Source organism: Physeter macrocephalus, chromosome 10 (assembly GCF_002837175.3).
Source record: "Physeter macrocephalus isolate SW-GA chromosome 10, ASM283717v5, whole genome shotgun sequence".
Classification (NCBI taxonomy): Eukaryota; Metazoa; Chordata; class Mammalia; order Artiodactyla; family Physeteridae; genus Physeter; species Physeter macrocephalus.
The window spans coordinates 42,862,405-42,876,469 of NC_041223.1; the positions used below are offsets into that span (position 1 = coordinate 42,862,405).

A 14,065-nucleotide genomic window follows, 5' to 3' on the forward strand; every position below is an offset into this window, starting at 1 on the left:
TTTAACATCTTTATTGGAGTATAATTGCTTTACAATGGTGTGTTAGTTTCTGCTTTATAACAAAGTGAATCAGCTATACGTATACATATATCCCCATATCTCCTCCCTCTTGCGTCTCCCTCTCACCCTCCCTATCCTACCCCTCTAGGTGGTCATAAAGCACCGAGCTGGTCTCCCTGTGCTAAATTTGATTACTCTTATTACCTCTCCTATTCTATATTCAATTGCAACTGAATATCTCCACTTAGGTGTTCCACAGGCATCTCAAAGATAACACGTTCTACCTTGAATTTATCACCTTCCCCCACCTCTTCCTCCTTCTCCAGTCCCTGTCTCAGGGGGAGCCCCTGACTACTCTCTCCTCCTCAGCCCCAGTGTCCTTTCTATTTTAACTTATGGTTGTTTCAGATCCATCCATTTCTTTCATTCTCATTGCCATATTTTAGGTCACTGGTCCATCCTCTCTTACCTGAGTAAGTGCAATAGCCTCCCAACTAACTAGTCTCCATGTCTACAAAGTTGCCCATGTAACCCATTTTCCACAGTCACAAGAGTTACGTTACTAAACTGTGAATGTGATTATTTCAGTCACCTGCTTAAAGCCTTTCAGTGGGTCTTTATTGCCTTTAGAATAAAGTCCCAACCTCTTTTATCAAGGCAAATAAGTTCTCCCTCCCGAATAATCTTGCTACATACTCTGCCTCATATTTTGACATCCCATCAAACTCTTTGCTTCAGCCACATCGTACCACTTGCTGTTCCCTAAATGGGTTACGCTCTCTCTCATCCCTAGGGCTTTGCCCTTGCTGTCCTCAGAGCCAGCAGTCCACATCTACTATCTCTCTTAATCTGAAGAACTCATCCTTCAGGAGTCCATTCGGACATGACCTTTTCACATGTGTGAAGCCTTCTCAACACTCCAAGGCTGGGTTAAGGGCCCCTCTTGTGAGTTCCTTTAACTAACACTTACCACACTGTATTGCACCTTATTACTTGTCTCTCTCCCACTAGACTGCTAACAGAGACTGATTCTTAGTCATCACTGCAGCCTCAGCACCTGGCACACAATAGGCTTTTGAGAAATATTTCTGCATAAACCATCTCATGGGAGATACAGGTGCTAAACAAAGATTTCTTGTCTAACTAGCTTTTCCTCTTTTCTCTCTTACTGCACAACTTCTTTACTGAATTTTTTTTTTTTTTCTTTTTTGCCGTACGCGGGCCTCTCACTGTTGGGGCCTCTCCCGTTGTGGAGCACAGGCTCCGGACGCGCAGGCTCAGCGGCCATGGCTCACGGGCCCAGCCGCTCCGCGGCATGTGGGATCTTCCCGGACCGGGACACGAACCCTTGTCCCCTGCATCGGCAGGCAGACTCTCAACCACTGTGTCACCAGGGAAGCCCTACTGAATTTTTAAAAAGTGTGATTCTGAGTGATGGGATTATGAGTGTATTATATTAGACTTTGTATTTCTATGTATCATTCATAATTAAATAGAATTCGGTATCAAATGACCTGTTTTATCCCACTGTGGTCAGGTAAAACTATTTAATTCATGGAATGACACTGGGTGTCTATTGAGCAGAGTATTTAGGAAAAGGCTCCTCCTGGGCTATGCTGTATAGCAATGGCAGGAACTCTTGTGATGGGGTTCAGAGTGAACCACTAGTGGACCAGAGTTGGAACCTTTAACTCCCAAGTTAGACCGGGAAGGGGCTGATAACACTCTTCAGAGGATGCACTTGAGGGATGAACAAGATCGGTGACTCAGTTAAGGCTACACGTTGGTCTTATTTCCAGTCCTATATTCTGTCCACTATATCATAGAGACAAAAACAAAAAACACCTTCTTTGCCCTAGCAAAAGTTAGCTATAAAAATTCAGGGAGGGCTTCCCTGGTGGCGCAGTGGTTGAGAGTCCGCCTGCCGAAGAGAAACTTAGGAGCATTTGGAGCACACACTTCTGCATAGAATATAAAAGACATGAGGGTTCTAAAATGACTGTGAATCTTCCATGCCTAGAATTTGATGAAATAACCCACCTTCTAATTCTCTTTAATTTCATTTAATCATTAGAGCTTAAGAAGGGAGCAAAATTTGCATGATATTTGTTTCTGGCCATCTGCTCCATTCAGGACCTTGGAACTAGACAACTTATTTTCTGAAAGTTCTGTTAGAGGGAAGGCTGGGTACTTAGCATCTGGGAAAAGAGGTAGCCAATTTCAAAATTCCTTTCTGGAATTCCAACAGTTCCAGAAGTATTTCAAGATCCTATTCGACCTTCACCTTGTAGGTTTAGATTTTGTCACAAATACTTTAATATGGCCCCCAATCGGATTTGTTAATAATATCAGATTTATATGGTGGTTAGTTGCATGCTAAAGAGAAATTACATATTATAACAGGAGAGGATTCAGTCCTGCAAAACTGCATGAGAGCATATTTTTTAAAAATAGGCACGATTCTATATTTTTAAAGTTTGTGTTAAGAATGCTCTAAAATGACTGATTTACTTCAACACAGGACACTACGTTAAAAAAAAAATTATTTGACCTGCAGGAGTAAAGATGTGAGGAGAAAATTAGTGGGAAATAACACATTTAGTAAGGTGAAAATTCACAAGTAATGACACATTTTAGCCCAGCTCCAAATCCTTAAGGACATCTTGTTCAGCTTCTGTTTTCCCCTTTACTTGCAGCCAAGTAGATTTCATATATAATTGTCTGGGGCTCCATTAGACTGGGAAGAAGTAGTGGTGCAATGCTATACCAATTGACTGATGAAGTGTGTCCTCTCCACATAGACACTTGGTGTTGAATGAGGGACAGTGCCTGGCACGTAGTCGGTCAGCCTAAGACACTGTAACAATCATGTTTGTGTGAGTTTGCAAGGAAGGGTCTGGGTAGGGGGTATAGGATTCCCCGCGACTTCATTACGCACGTCTCTGGTGCTGAGGCCATCGTTGGGAGGGAGCGGGATGTGAGTTTACCGCTCTTCTTGGGGAAGAGCCACTTGGGCCCAGCGCACGTGATGATGCACGTGGAAAGGCTCGGTAAATCGGCACGCGCTCTACACACCGAAGGTGACCACGGCCCAGTCTTTTCTGGCACGCGCGGCACACGGGGCTTACCACGAACCGGCCGGAGCTCGGGGCTCCCCGCCGCAGGGTTAGACACTGGCTGCGAGCCCCGCAGGAGGTGCCCGTACCCGCCGCCGGGCTGCGGGGCAGGCGGCGGCGTGGGGCGGAGCTTGGCTGCGGGGAAATGACGTCGCCACCCCGCGCGTTCCGCGGGCCGCGCGCCCTGGTAACGGCGGCACCGCGGCTCCCGCGTCCTCCTCCAGGTCCCCGCCTCCCCCCGCAGCAGCCCGCCCAGTCTCCTCCTCCCTCCGCAGACCCCTAGGCGGCTGTCCCGCTGGGTGTCGGCTGGGAGCGAGACCTGCAGGGCCACGCCTCCCACGCCTCCCCCCGCCAGGCGCGAGCTGAAGAGAGGGCGAGAGCGGATCGAGCCCCGGGCCGCCGCCGCCACACCCCGGGCATCTGCCCCGCGCCGGTGTCGGCCGCGGCTTCGGCCCGGCGGGGCTGCCCCGTCCCTGGACGGCGGTGACTCGGGGTTCGCGGGCGGGGGGGCGCGGGCGGCCTCGGCTGGCGGGCGCTGGGTCTCGGGTCCGGAAGCGGCCGCCCCGGCTCCTGCGTCCCCGTCGCCGTTGCTCGGCGGGCCGCCCCCCGAGCGCGGGCATCGGTGCCCCGGCCGGGGTCTGCCGGGAAGATGGCGACCCCGGGCATGAGCTGGCAGCAGCACTATTACGGCGGCTCGGCGGCCGGGGCGGCCAGATTCGCGCCCTCGCCGGCCGCCGCGCAGCAGGCGGGGCACTGCATGGACTACAGCCAGGACTTGCACCTGAAAATGAGCAAGAAAATCGCCCAGCTCACCAAGGTAAGGGAGCGGCTGCGGGGTGGGCACTGCGGAGACGCCGCGCGGGGCCCACCTGCCCGGTTGGGAGGCTGCGCGCCCTGCGCCCGGGGCGAGTTAAAAGGGGGCTGTTTTGGGGAAGCAACAGCCAGAGACTTACCTCCTGTAACCGTTCAAACTTCGGTGCAACGCCGGTGACGTTAATTTAAACTAAATTAAACCCGACAGCAAAGCTGGGTTTATGGGACTTGCCCCCCGCTACCCCAAGCACAGAACAAATTAGGATCTACTTCTTTTACGGCACAATAATAAATCATTTTAGTTTTGCTCTCGTGCATCTGCCAAAGCTCCACGAGGCTTTACTGTAACTGTACCGTACTTACCCAGCATGATCCGGAGTCTTCGAATTCCATCAGTATCTTTCATTGGTTACGTAGTTAAGGGGAGAATAAACCCTGCTGAGCGATGTAGGAGGATAAAACATACCTAGCGTGCCATTTTCAGGATTTAATGAGTCATTCTTTATACTGACAAAATGTCAAACAAGGCTTTTTAGATGAATCATGTGTCTGCATTTAGTTAAATGCTTCAGTCTATCAGAAGGTAATTTTCAAAGGGCAAATACGCCCGCAGATTTGGCCAATTGTAGTTTAGAATCGTCTTTGGATGTGAGCTTTTTTTCTGCTTAAGGGAATGTTGATAATGAGAAACAGTTGGTATCTGTGGAGCAGGAGCAACTTAGATCAATTACATTGCTCTCTTTAGAGATCGCGAGCAATCTTTCAATACCCATTACGTGAGAAGAAGTGATTCGTGGTTTCTGAAAGCTAGCAGAAGTGATAGACCTTAGTTTAGTGTTTAAGTGGAGTCGGCTAACCACTTGTTAGGAGTGTTGGTATGTGAAGAGAGGCTGGCATTGTGGGGTTTGCTACTAGATAACCTCTGAAGTCCGACTCTTTCAACTCCAAGCAATTTTGCTTGTTGGTGTTTGGTTTTTGTTTTATGTCAGCACCATCTCAGAGGTTGCTACGTGTCCAGTTTTTACTGTTTTCTCTTTTGACTGAGGGTCCCCAAATTCAGAGAAGGGAAGGCCCAAGAAGGAACAGTAGTATGCCATCAGAGCATTTACACATTTGGGAGTTAAAAGCCAGGCTTTCTGAAGTCATGTTTGGTCTTTAGAATACTGATGTCCAGAATGAAGCACATGTATATTTATTTACTCTGATTTTCTCTTATAGTGTGTCCAAAACATCCATTATTTTTGTTTTAGGTTGTAACTCTCTAGGGCCCTGCTGTAAGTCATAGAAACACTCAGTAAGCTGGTAGTGGAACTGTGTACAGTTTAACCAATGAAGTTTCTTTTCTCTCCAGCAAAGTACTTTTCTTTTTACTGATACTTTTTCAATTTCCTGTTCTTTAATCAGAAAAAAAAAATCACAACTGTGAAATGTTGGAGCACTACTAGAAGTTGCAATCACTTTCTTTACACTACCCACCTCAAACCTAACAAAGCAGGGGGCTGCCCTCTTGCCAGTGCTCTCATCACGGCTTGAGTGCTGTACCTAATCTTTCCTGAGTATTACTGGACACTGATTTAGTGTTTATAGTTACAATCTCTAAACACTCACGCCACCCTCTCTGCTAAGTGCCTCAGACATTTAATCTCACACTAGAGTTTCTCAGTCTCGGCACTACTGACATTTTAGACTGAATAATTCCTTGTTGGGAGTGGGCAGGGCTGCCCTGTGCACTATAGGATGTTTAGCACCATCCCTGGTGCTACCTAGCAGCTTCTACTTGTAGTCCCCACATGCACACACAGTAGTGACAATACACATGTCTTCAGGCCAATTTATGTTGCCAAATGTTCCCCGGGGAGGGAGGGCAGGGGGAGAACCACTGATTAACACTGAAATATCCCACCCCGTCTCTTACCTCTGTTATTAAGACAATGCAGGAGAATGGAACAGTCTGATAATAGGGCTGTGTTTCAGCCAACACCCTTTAGTTTCTGAAACATACAATAAGACCTGCTTGCTTCAGGTACCAACTTGGAAACTGTCAGTTATTATTATTTTTTTTTTCGGTACGCGGGCCTCTCACTGCTGTGGCCTCTCCCGTTGCGGAGCACAGGCTCAGTGGCCATGGCTCACGGGCCCAGCCGCTCTGCGGCATGTGGGATCTTCCCGGACCAGGGCACGAACCCGTGTCCCCTACATCCGCAGGCGGACTCTCAACCACTGCGCCACCAGGGAAGCCCCAGAAACTGTCAATTTTATAGTCACATATACTTATGATAAATACCATAAGAATGATATCATGAGTAAAATATTGACTGATAGAAATTTTACTGCTATCTGCTTTATAGAGTTTTCACTCATGAAGAGTTTATTAATAAATTCACACCAGTAGAGGTTTGTTAATAGAACTATGTTTGGAACTTGGCAATAGCTTGTATTTCAAAATTAGACATTATCAAGGTAACCATTAAAATAAGATTTTATTTCTTTTGGAAATGAGTCAACAGAACACCTCTTCAATGTTATTGTTAGCATGGCTTGGGAATCTGACACACTGTCTTGAGTTAAAACTCCTGCTCTACCATTTACTAGTAGTATGACCTTGGGCAAGTCATTAACCTCTGAGCCTCAATTTCCTAATCTTTTTTTAAAAAATAAATTTATTTATTTTATTTATTTTTGGCTGTGTTGGGTCTTCATTGCTGTGCACAGGCTTCCTCCAGTTGTGGCGAGCAGGGGCTACTACCTTCGTTGTGGTGCACGGGCTTCTCATTGCAGTGGCTTCTCTTGTTGAGGAGCACAGGTTCTAGGCGTGCGGGCTTTAGTAGTTGTGGCTCGCAGGCTCTAGAGCAGAGGCTCAGTAGTTGTGGTTCACGGGCTTAGTTGTGCCGCGGCATGTGGGATCTTCCCGGACCAGGGCTGGAACCCTTGTCCCCTGCATCTGCAGGCGGGTTCTTAACCATTGTGCCACCAGAAGAGCCCTCCTAATCTTTTAAAGAAAGATGATGATACTATAACTCTCTAAGATAGTAGGCTCTTAATTCAGGCTGTCACTGAAAAGACATATTATATGCCAACAAAGTATTAGTAAAATACTGGATAATATACTTTTAAATGCTACTTTCTTTTAAAAATAAACCATCCTGCATTAATAACATTATGTGATACTGTATTTCTTTGTGGGTTTTCTGCTAAAATCTTTAAAAATATATATACTGTTAGTAATTTTTCTTGTATTTGAATAGAGTTTAAAATTTTCACAGTTTCTCTCTGTTTTTATCGTACAGTATTAAAAATACAATATGCACTTATCCGAGATTTGGCTGACAATGAAAGGAGAAGGATGAAAGTAATCTACATTATAACTTTACACATAGTGACATATTTTAAACTAACTAAAAAGCAGTCTCAGCTGCAGGCATATTTGTTCAGATTCTGTTTTCTAAGAACCTAACCTAGCAGCCATCGCACGGAAAGGTCACAGCTGTTCTTTAAGCATCTTTTATGTAAGGGGTGCTTTGCTAAGTGTTAGAGATACAGCAGGGATCAAGACAGTCTTTGCCTTTTAAAGTGAGTCTGTTAGGGACTTCCCTGATGGCGCAGTGGGTAAGACTCTGTGCTCCCAATACAGGGGGCCCAGGTTCGATCCCCGGTCAGGGAACTAGATACCACATGCATGCCACAACTAAGACCTGGTGCAACCAAATAAATAAATAAAGTGAGTCTATCATATTTTGTTGCTCATGTCAAATTTTAAGAATTACTATTAGATTCCTGAGTTATGTTATGGCAGATTTCTGGAATTGTTAATGACTGAGCCATCTCAAGATAGAGAAGCTGGATGGGTAGTTATGTTTTATAAGATCATATTTGTGTACGTCTCTGCTCTCCACTGTGTTGACTTTTTAGTGCATTCAATTGAGAAGCAGGACTTATGGGATAAAATTATAAAACAGCTTTATTTTTGTCATTCACTATTCCTTTCAATTTATGCTGTGAGGCTGGCATATTCCCTGCCCATGGATAAACTTGACTTTTCTGGTTGCTTTTAGTTACTGCAAATTGTCCTTCAGTAACAAGTCTCAATTTGATTATTAAAATGTCTAGTACTAACAAATAAAAACCCCAAACCAAACCTGAGTTAAAGATAAAGCTTCTCCCCCATGCCCAGTTCCTAGCTAGCTCTGCCCATTGCAAGGGGGAAGCCAATAGTCGGGGACTGTTTTTTTTTCTTCTGACTGGGCTTTTCTACTGCTCCTTCTTTGTCTTGCCACTGCGAGTTTCTGACTTCTCCCAAGTTGGACAAGGAAGAAGGGAGGAGAGGAAAGAAGAGCAGCAACTAGCTAACTAACACTCGATTAGTGCCTGGTGATCTCGCTTCGGTGCTGCTGTAGACTTGGCAGATGTTTAAAGTTCTTTCTTTCACATGTGGATCCTCCACCTCCCACCTCAATTGCCCACCTCACATTGCTTGACAGTGAGAATGCATCTGTATTCTGGCTGGTTTTTTATGTCTTCCTCAGATTCTTGGATCTGGCAGGACCTCATGTTCATTTTGCTGAGGTCTGTTCAAGCTGCAGGTGACCCTCTTGGTTGGACCCAGATGACATCACCCCAGCTCTCACTGTCTCTCTCATTGAACCCACATTGGTCCATATGGAGCGCTCATTCTTTGTCCAGACAAACTCTGGAAGTGGTCCCAATGAAGCTGTCTCTCTTCTGCTCTCACATCTCACACATGCTCTTCATCTAGCTTCTTATCCTTTGGAATTTCCAGGGGTGAATCAGGTGCCGGTTCAGTGTGTTCTTCAGAGTTCTCGAGACACATATCAAGCTCTTCAAGTGGTCCCATCAAAGCCTTCTCCTCTGGGCTTCCCTGGTGGAGCAGTGGCTGGGAGTCTGCCTGCCGATGCAGGGGACACGGGTTCGTGCCCTGGTGCGGGAAGATCCCACATGCCGCGGAGCGGCTGGGCCCGTGAGCCATGGCCGCTGAGCTTGCGCGTCCGGAGGCTGTGCTCTGCAAGGAGAGAGGCCACGGCAGTGAGAGGCCCGCGTACCGCAAAAAAAAAAAAAAAAAAAAGCCTTCTCCTCTAGGCTTTAGGTGAGAGGCAGGCATCCATCTCCTCCCTCCCCTCTGGAAGGCAAGAGCACTTGTTCCTGTAGCTTTCCCCGAGGAACTCTTCTCCAGAACCCCCCACTGTGTTCTCCTTGAAGCTTCTCTCACTAGCGTTGAGGGTAGGAGGTAACACATCTCAACACTTTAGACTGCCTCCTTTGGAAATTTTGAGAATGTTCTGGCACCTGCTTTGGAATGTCAGTTGTCTTTGGTTCTCAGTAGAAACTTCCCTTTTAACATCCTGTCATGTTAGCTGCCCATCTAACACTTTTTTAGTTGTTGCACTTTTGATGTAGTTTAGTCCAGTTATCACTTACGGGCATAACTAGTATAAGGTTGGGTATAAGGTTACAAAGAGCAGGAACAGTTGCTTTGTGTTCTCTGTGCTTAGCATCAAACCCTTCTTAAAAGTCTTCTTTTAATACCCAACTTATGTGTCTCCTCCCAAGAACTACCCTGACCAACCTGGGCCTTTTTGGGTTTGCCTTACTCTGAATTACTGTAACATTTATTGTCTGTACTTCTTATTTGATACTTAATAATACACATTTGCACACTGTTTATTGTGTTTATAAATATACTTTGTTTCTCTAATTTGGCTCTAAGTTCCTCAGCTGTAGAGACTATGTATTTCATGTAATCTTAACATGAATGTTTTGCACAGTGTTTTAAAAGCTTAATAAATATTTATTGAAGATAATGATGTGCCACGTAATTTTGTTATATAGTAGAGAAAGTAAATATTTTTGAGGAGTTGTATCTGCTACTCTTCTGGATTAATGCTAGATCATTTCAGCTGAGTTAAATTACTCTTAAATATTTAAATATTTGGCTTCCCCTTAAACTGCTTCAAAAAGCTATATATTGTTTTATTATTTTTGATGCAAAAGTAAAAACATAAAGCACTTTGTCTAAAATATAAATATTATTTATCATTTCAAAAGGAAGGTAATTGATATACCAGATCTTAGCAAATATGGAAAAATAGTCTTTTGATCAGTCATTTAATACTAACTCTGCTTTTACTATATTCAGAACCTGAATGTGTTTATATAATACCAAAACCAGTGAAATTTTCAAACAATTCTGTTTTCTCTATGTTAACTTCAACTGATTTCTCACTAGTTGGTTTGTTTGAATTACCTAAATACTGTTTCATAATAATATTTAGTTTTGGTTATGACTTGGATTGTTTCAGCTTGGCATATGCCAAACGTAGCGTCTTTTTTTGCCTCCTTTGTTACATTGCAGCTTTGACATTCTGTTATGCAGCAGCTTAGGTGTAATCTTTTAGTCTTAGCTGAGTGGTTTGAATTAATTTCCTGTATTTTACTAATGGACACAAAAGCATGATATTGCTATTAATCAATTGTCTAAAAACTTATAAATCGACTGCCTTTAGCATTAAAAGGTTTAGAGCTGGAAGAAACCATAGATTCTTACCAGCCTAACCCTCTCATTTTACAGGTATGGAAGTTGAGGGTGTAAAGTCATTTGAAGACTATATAGCTTGTCACTGGCAGATCTTGGATTCAAACCCAGGTCTCTGGAATGGTCTAGGAGAGGGACAGCCATACTAGCAGGTCTCTTTTTGCTGTGTATGCCTTCCTTCTAACTAATATTACCCACTCAGCTCCTAAGCGGCCACAGAGTTGTTTTTCCCCATGTTGGAACTATGTTTTGCTTACCATTTGAAGCACAGACCTGATGAGAGTGAAACCCACCTGCCTCTTCCATACACTGCACAATTTCTGGATATGTGGGTTGTACAGTTTGTGACTGGCTTTGGTAGATTTGTAACAGCTATTTTTTTTATATTCTCAGATAAATGTCATAATATTTTCATGTTTTTATTAACAGCTTCAGTCATTCCTGACTTTAAAAATTCTTTAATTAGGTTGATTTAGATACTGTCATACTTGGTGTCAAAGTTACTACTATGTGGTTATTTTAATTATTTTTCTTTTGACTGCTTGCTTTCTTAATTGGATTGTTGCTTAGGTCCCATTTCTGAGGGCAGTATGTTGGAAGTTTTCCAATTTTTCTCCCCGCGACCCCTCTCTGTCTTATTTGTTTATGAAAATCTTGTGCTGTCTTCTAATTGTCAACCTCTTAAAAAGTAGTATGAAGGATAAGGGTTCAGCAAAATTTGAAACAATTTGTTTATTTTAATTAATAAGTAAATTTCTATGCTTTCTTAAAATTATGAGTATTTCTGAAATTTTCATATCTTAAATTTGAGATGAGAATGGAGTAACCTGGGTCTGTAAAGCCAGTTAACTTCCAAATGACAATAGGAGGTAATGGGGGTGGGGTGAGGAGTGGTAAAGTACTGTTTTTCTGCCCTTTCAATTTATGTTATGAGATTAAAAACCTCTTTTATCTGTGAGCAAATAAACTTGAATATTATGCCATGAAAATGGGATTGATGTGAATAATAGAAATTCTTAATTCCATACTTGTTTTTTCATCGGAGAAAGTTTCTATATCCTTCAGGCTACTTTTGAATGAAAACAACAGTGAGTCTATTGGAATTGGTGTCCCCCAGCCCTTTTGGGAGACAAACACCTGAGGAGATATGGGAGAAAATTGCTAACTGAATTCAGGATTTTTTTTTTTTTTTAAATAAAAACAGTTTTATAAATATGTGGGGAAAATACTACTTTCAGGTGTGCTCTGAGCCATAAAGTTTTTTTTTTTTTTTTTTTTTTTTTTTACTTTAACTCCATAACTTAACGGTCCTTTAAAATATTTTGGAAAATAGTCTCTGACTGTCAATCAATTAATACATAGAAATGAATTTTGGAAACACCAGTCTTTGCAGGTTGAGGATCACCAGTTATAGTCAGTTAAGTTTGGTGTACTTAACATTTGAGACCAGAGCAAATATTTTAGAAAATAAACCTTTTATTTTTAGCTTTCTATTAAACTACAGCAGTGAGTACTGTCATTTGTAGGCCTCAAACTTATTTCATTAACGATTACATCTTTCTTTCCTACCAAAACTTTAACAAGAATGTAGAAAAAGTAGTGAAGTTGAATATGTGAAAAATTTTTGTCCTATATCTTTTATTACTGTCATTTTGAGATATAAAGGGAGGCTGAGACTACCAAAGGACCTATAGTGGATGGAAAAACAAGACTTAGTGATTAGCCATAATACTTGGGATTTGGATAATAGACTCAGGTACGCAGTAACACCTTTTTTATTATAAGGGAGATAGTATTTTAATGACTTTTAAAAATGACTAATTTGTATTTCTTTATATGTACATCTCTGCTTTGAGGTTTAAGAAGGTTTGAAAATAAAATGTTGGTTCATAAAGTACATTACTAATATTTAAATTATCAATAAAATTGCTAATTTTAGTAAAATATAAAGATAAATCCCTATTCAAAATTGTTGGAGAATGAATTATTTTAGTTAACTAGAAGTTAACCATAGGGATTAATGATTTTCTACCTTCCAAAATAATATACTTACATTCAAGTCATACCATTCATAAATTATGTAGAGTCCTTTATCACTTCCAGATCCTTGTTGATAATCAGTATATTTACAGATTAGGCCAGACCTATACCAATCCTTTGCCAAATGCTGAAACTTTATTTGTGAATAAATTGTTACTTTCATTTTTCATTTGCCATGTCTCTCTTCCTTATAAAATAAAGTGTGGAGTTTGGATAGTTACATACTCTAGATATTGGGCTTTCTGGTTGGAAAGATTTTGTTTATTCTGCTAAATGTGTGTCTGAGTGTTCACAGGTATTTGCATTTTTCATCCTGTTTCTCCTTAAGCACAGTCTTAACAGAATCTCATTTCTTTCAGAAAACATTTCATAACCAAAACACTAAATAGTATTCATTTTTTTTCTTTTTAAAATTTTTATTGGAGTATAGTTGATTTACAATGTTGTGTTAGTTTCAGGTGTGGTGTAGGGCAAAGTGAATCTGTTATACATATATATATATATATATATATCCACTCTTTTTTAGATTCTTTTCCCATATATATATCCACTCTTTTTTAGATTCTTTTCCCATATAGGCCATTACAGAGTATCAAGTAGAGTTCCCTGTGCTATACAGTAGGTTCTTATTAGTTATCAATTTTATATATAGTACTGTGTATATGTCAGTCCCAGTCTCCCAATTTATCCCTCCTCCCCCCTTGCCCCCTGTCTATTCTTAGATCTTTTGCCTAGTGAAGCACTATGTAAACAAAGTACAAGTAATTTTGAGAGGAAGTTGTGTATTCGTGTGTGTTTATTATAATGGTCTACTCAGAGCAACAAGAGAAGATATACTTAAATATGACTGAAATAGAGCATGTAGATCTAAAAGGTTGGTAAACTTTTGTTGACTGTCTAGTCCTTGAAAGATACTGTGCTGGGCACTATTAATTAGTACTATCTATTTATAGTACCGTTTTTAGCCTGTATATTTTTCTCATGTTTTTCTATAGACTTTTTTTTTTTTTTTTTTACAGCAGGCTCTTATTAGTCATCAACTTTATACATATCAGTGTATATGTGTCAATCCCAATCGCCCAATTCATCACACCACCATCCCCACCCAACCGCAGCTTTCCCCCCTTGGTGTCCATACGTATTTTCTCTACTTCTGTGTCTCAATTTCTGCTCTGCAAACCAGTTCATCTGTACCATTTTTCTAGGTTCCACATACATGAGCTAATATACGATATTTGTTTTTCTCCTTCTGATTTATGTCACGCTGTATGACAGTCTCTAGATTCATCCACGTCTCAGCAAATGACCCAATTTCGTTCCTTTTTATGGTGGAGTAATATTCCATTGTATATATGTACCACATGTTCTTTATCCATTCGTCTGTCAATGGGTATTTAGGTTGCTTCCATGACCTGACTATTGTAAATAGTACTGCAATGAACATTGGGGTGCATGTGTCTTTTTGAATTATGGTTTTTTCTGGGTATATGCCCAGTAGTGGGATTGCTGGATCATATGGTAATTCTATTTTTCGTTTTTTAAGGAACCT

The 14,065-nt window shown here is 41.9% G+C and overlaps 1 protein-coding gene across 1 annotated transcript in view; it reads left to right on the forward strand.

The window, feature by feature from the left end:
- Positions 1–3,675: 3,675 nt before the first annotated feature.
- Positions 3,676–14,065, forward strand: part of FAM184A (family with sequence similarity 184 member A) — a 128,099-nt gene continuing 117,709 nt past the window's right edge. The window contains exon 1 of the mRNA XM_024122470.3: positions 3,676–3,933. Within this exon, the coding sequence (XP_023978238.1) occupies positions 3,766–3,933 (168 nt within the window). The 5' untranslated portion in view covers positions 3,676–3,765. The remainder of the gene's footprint in view (positions 3,934–14,065) is intronic.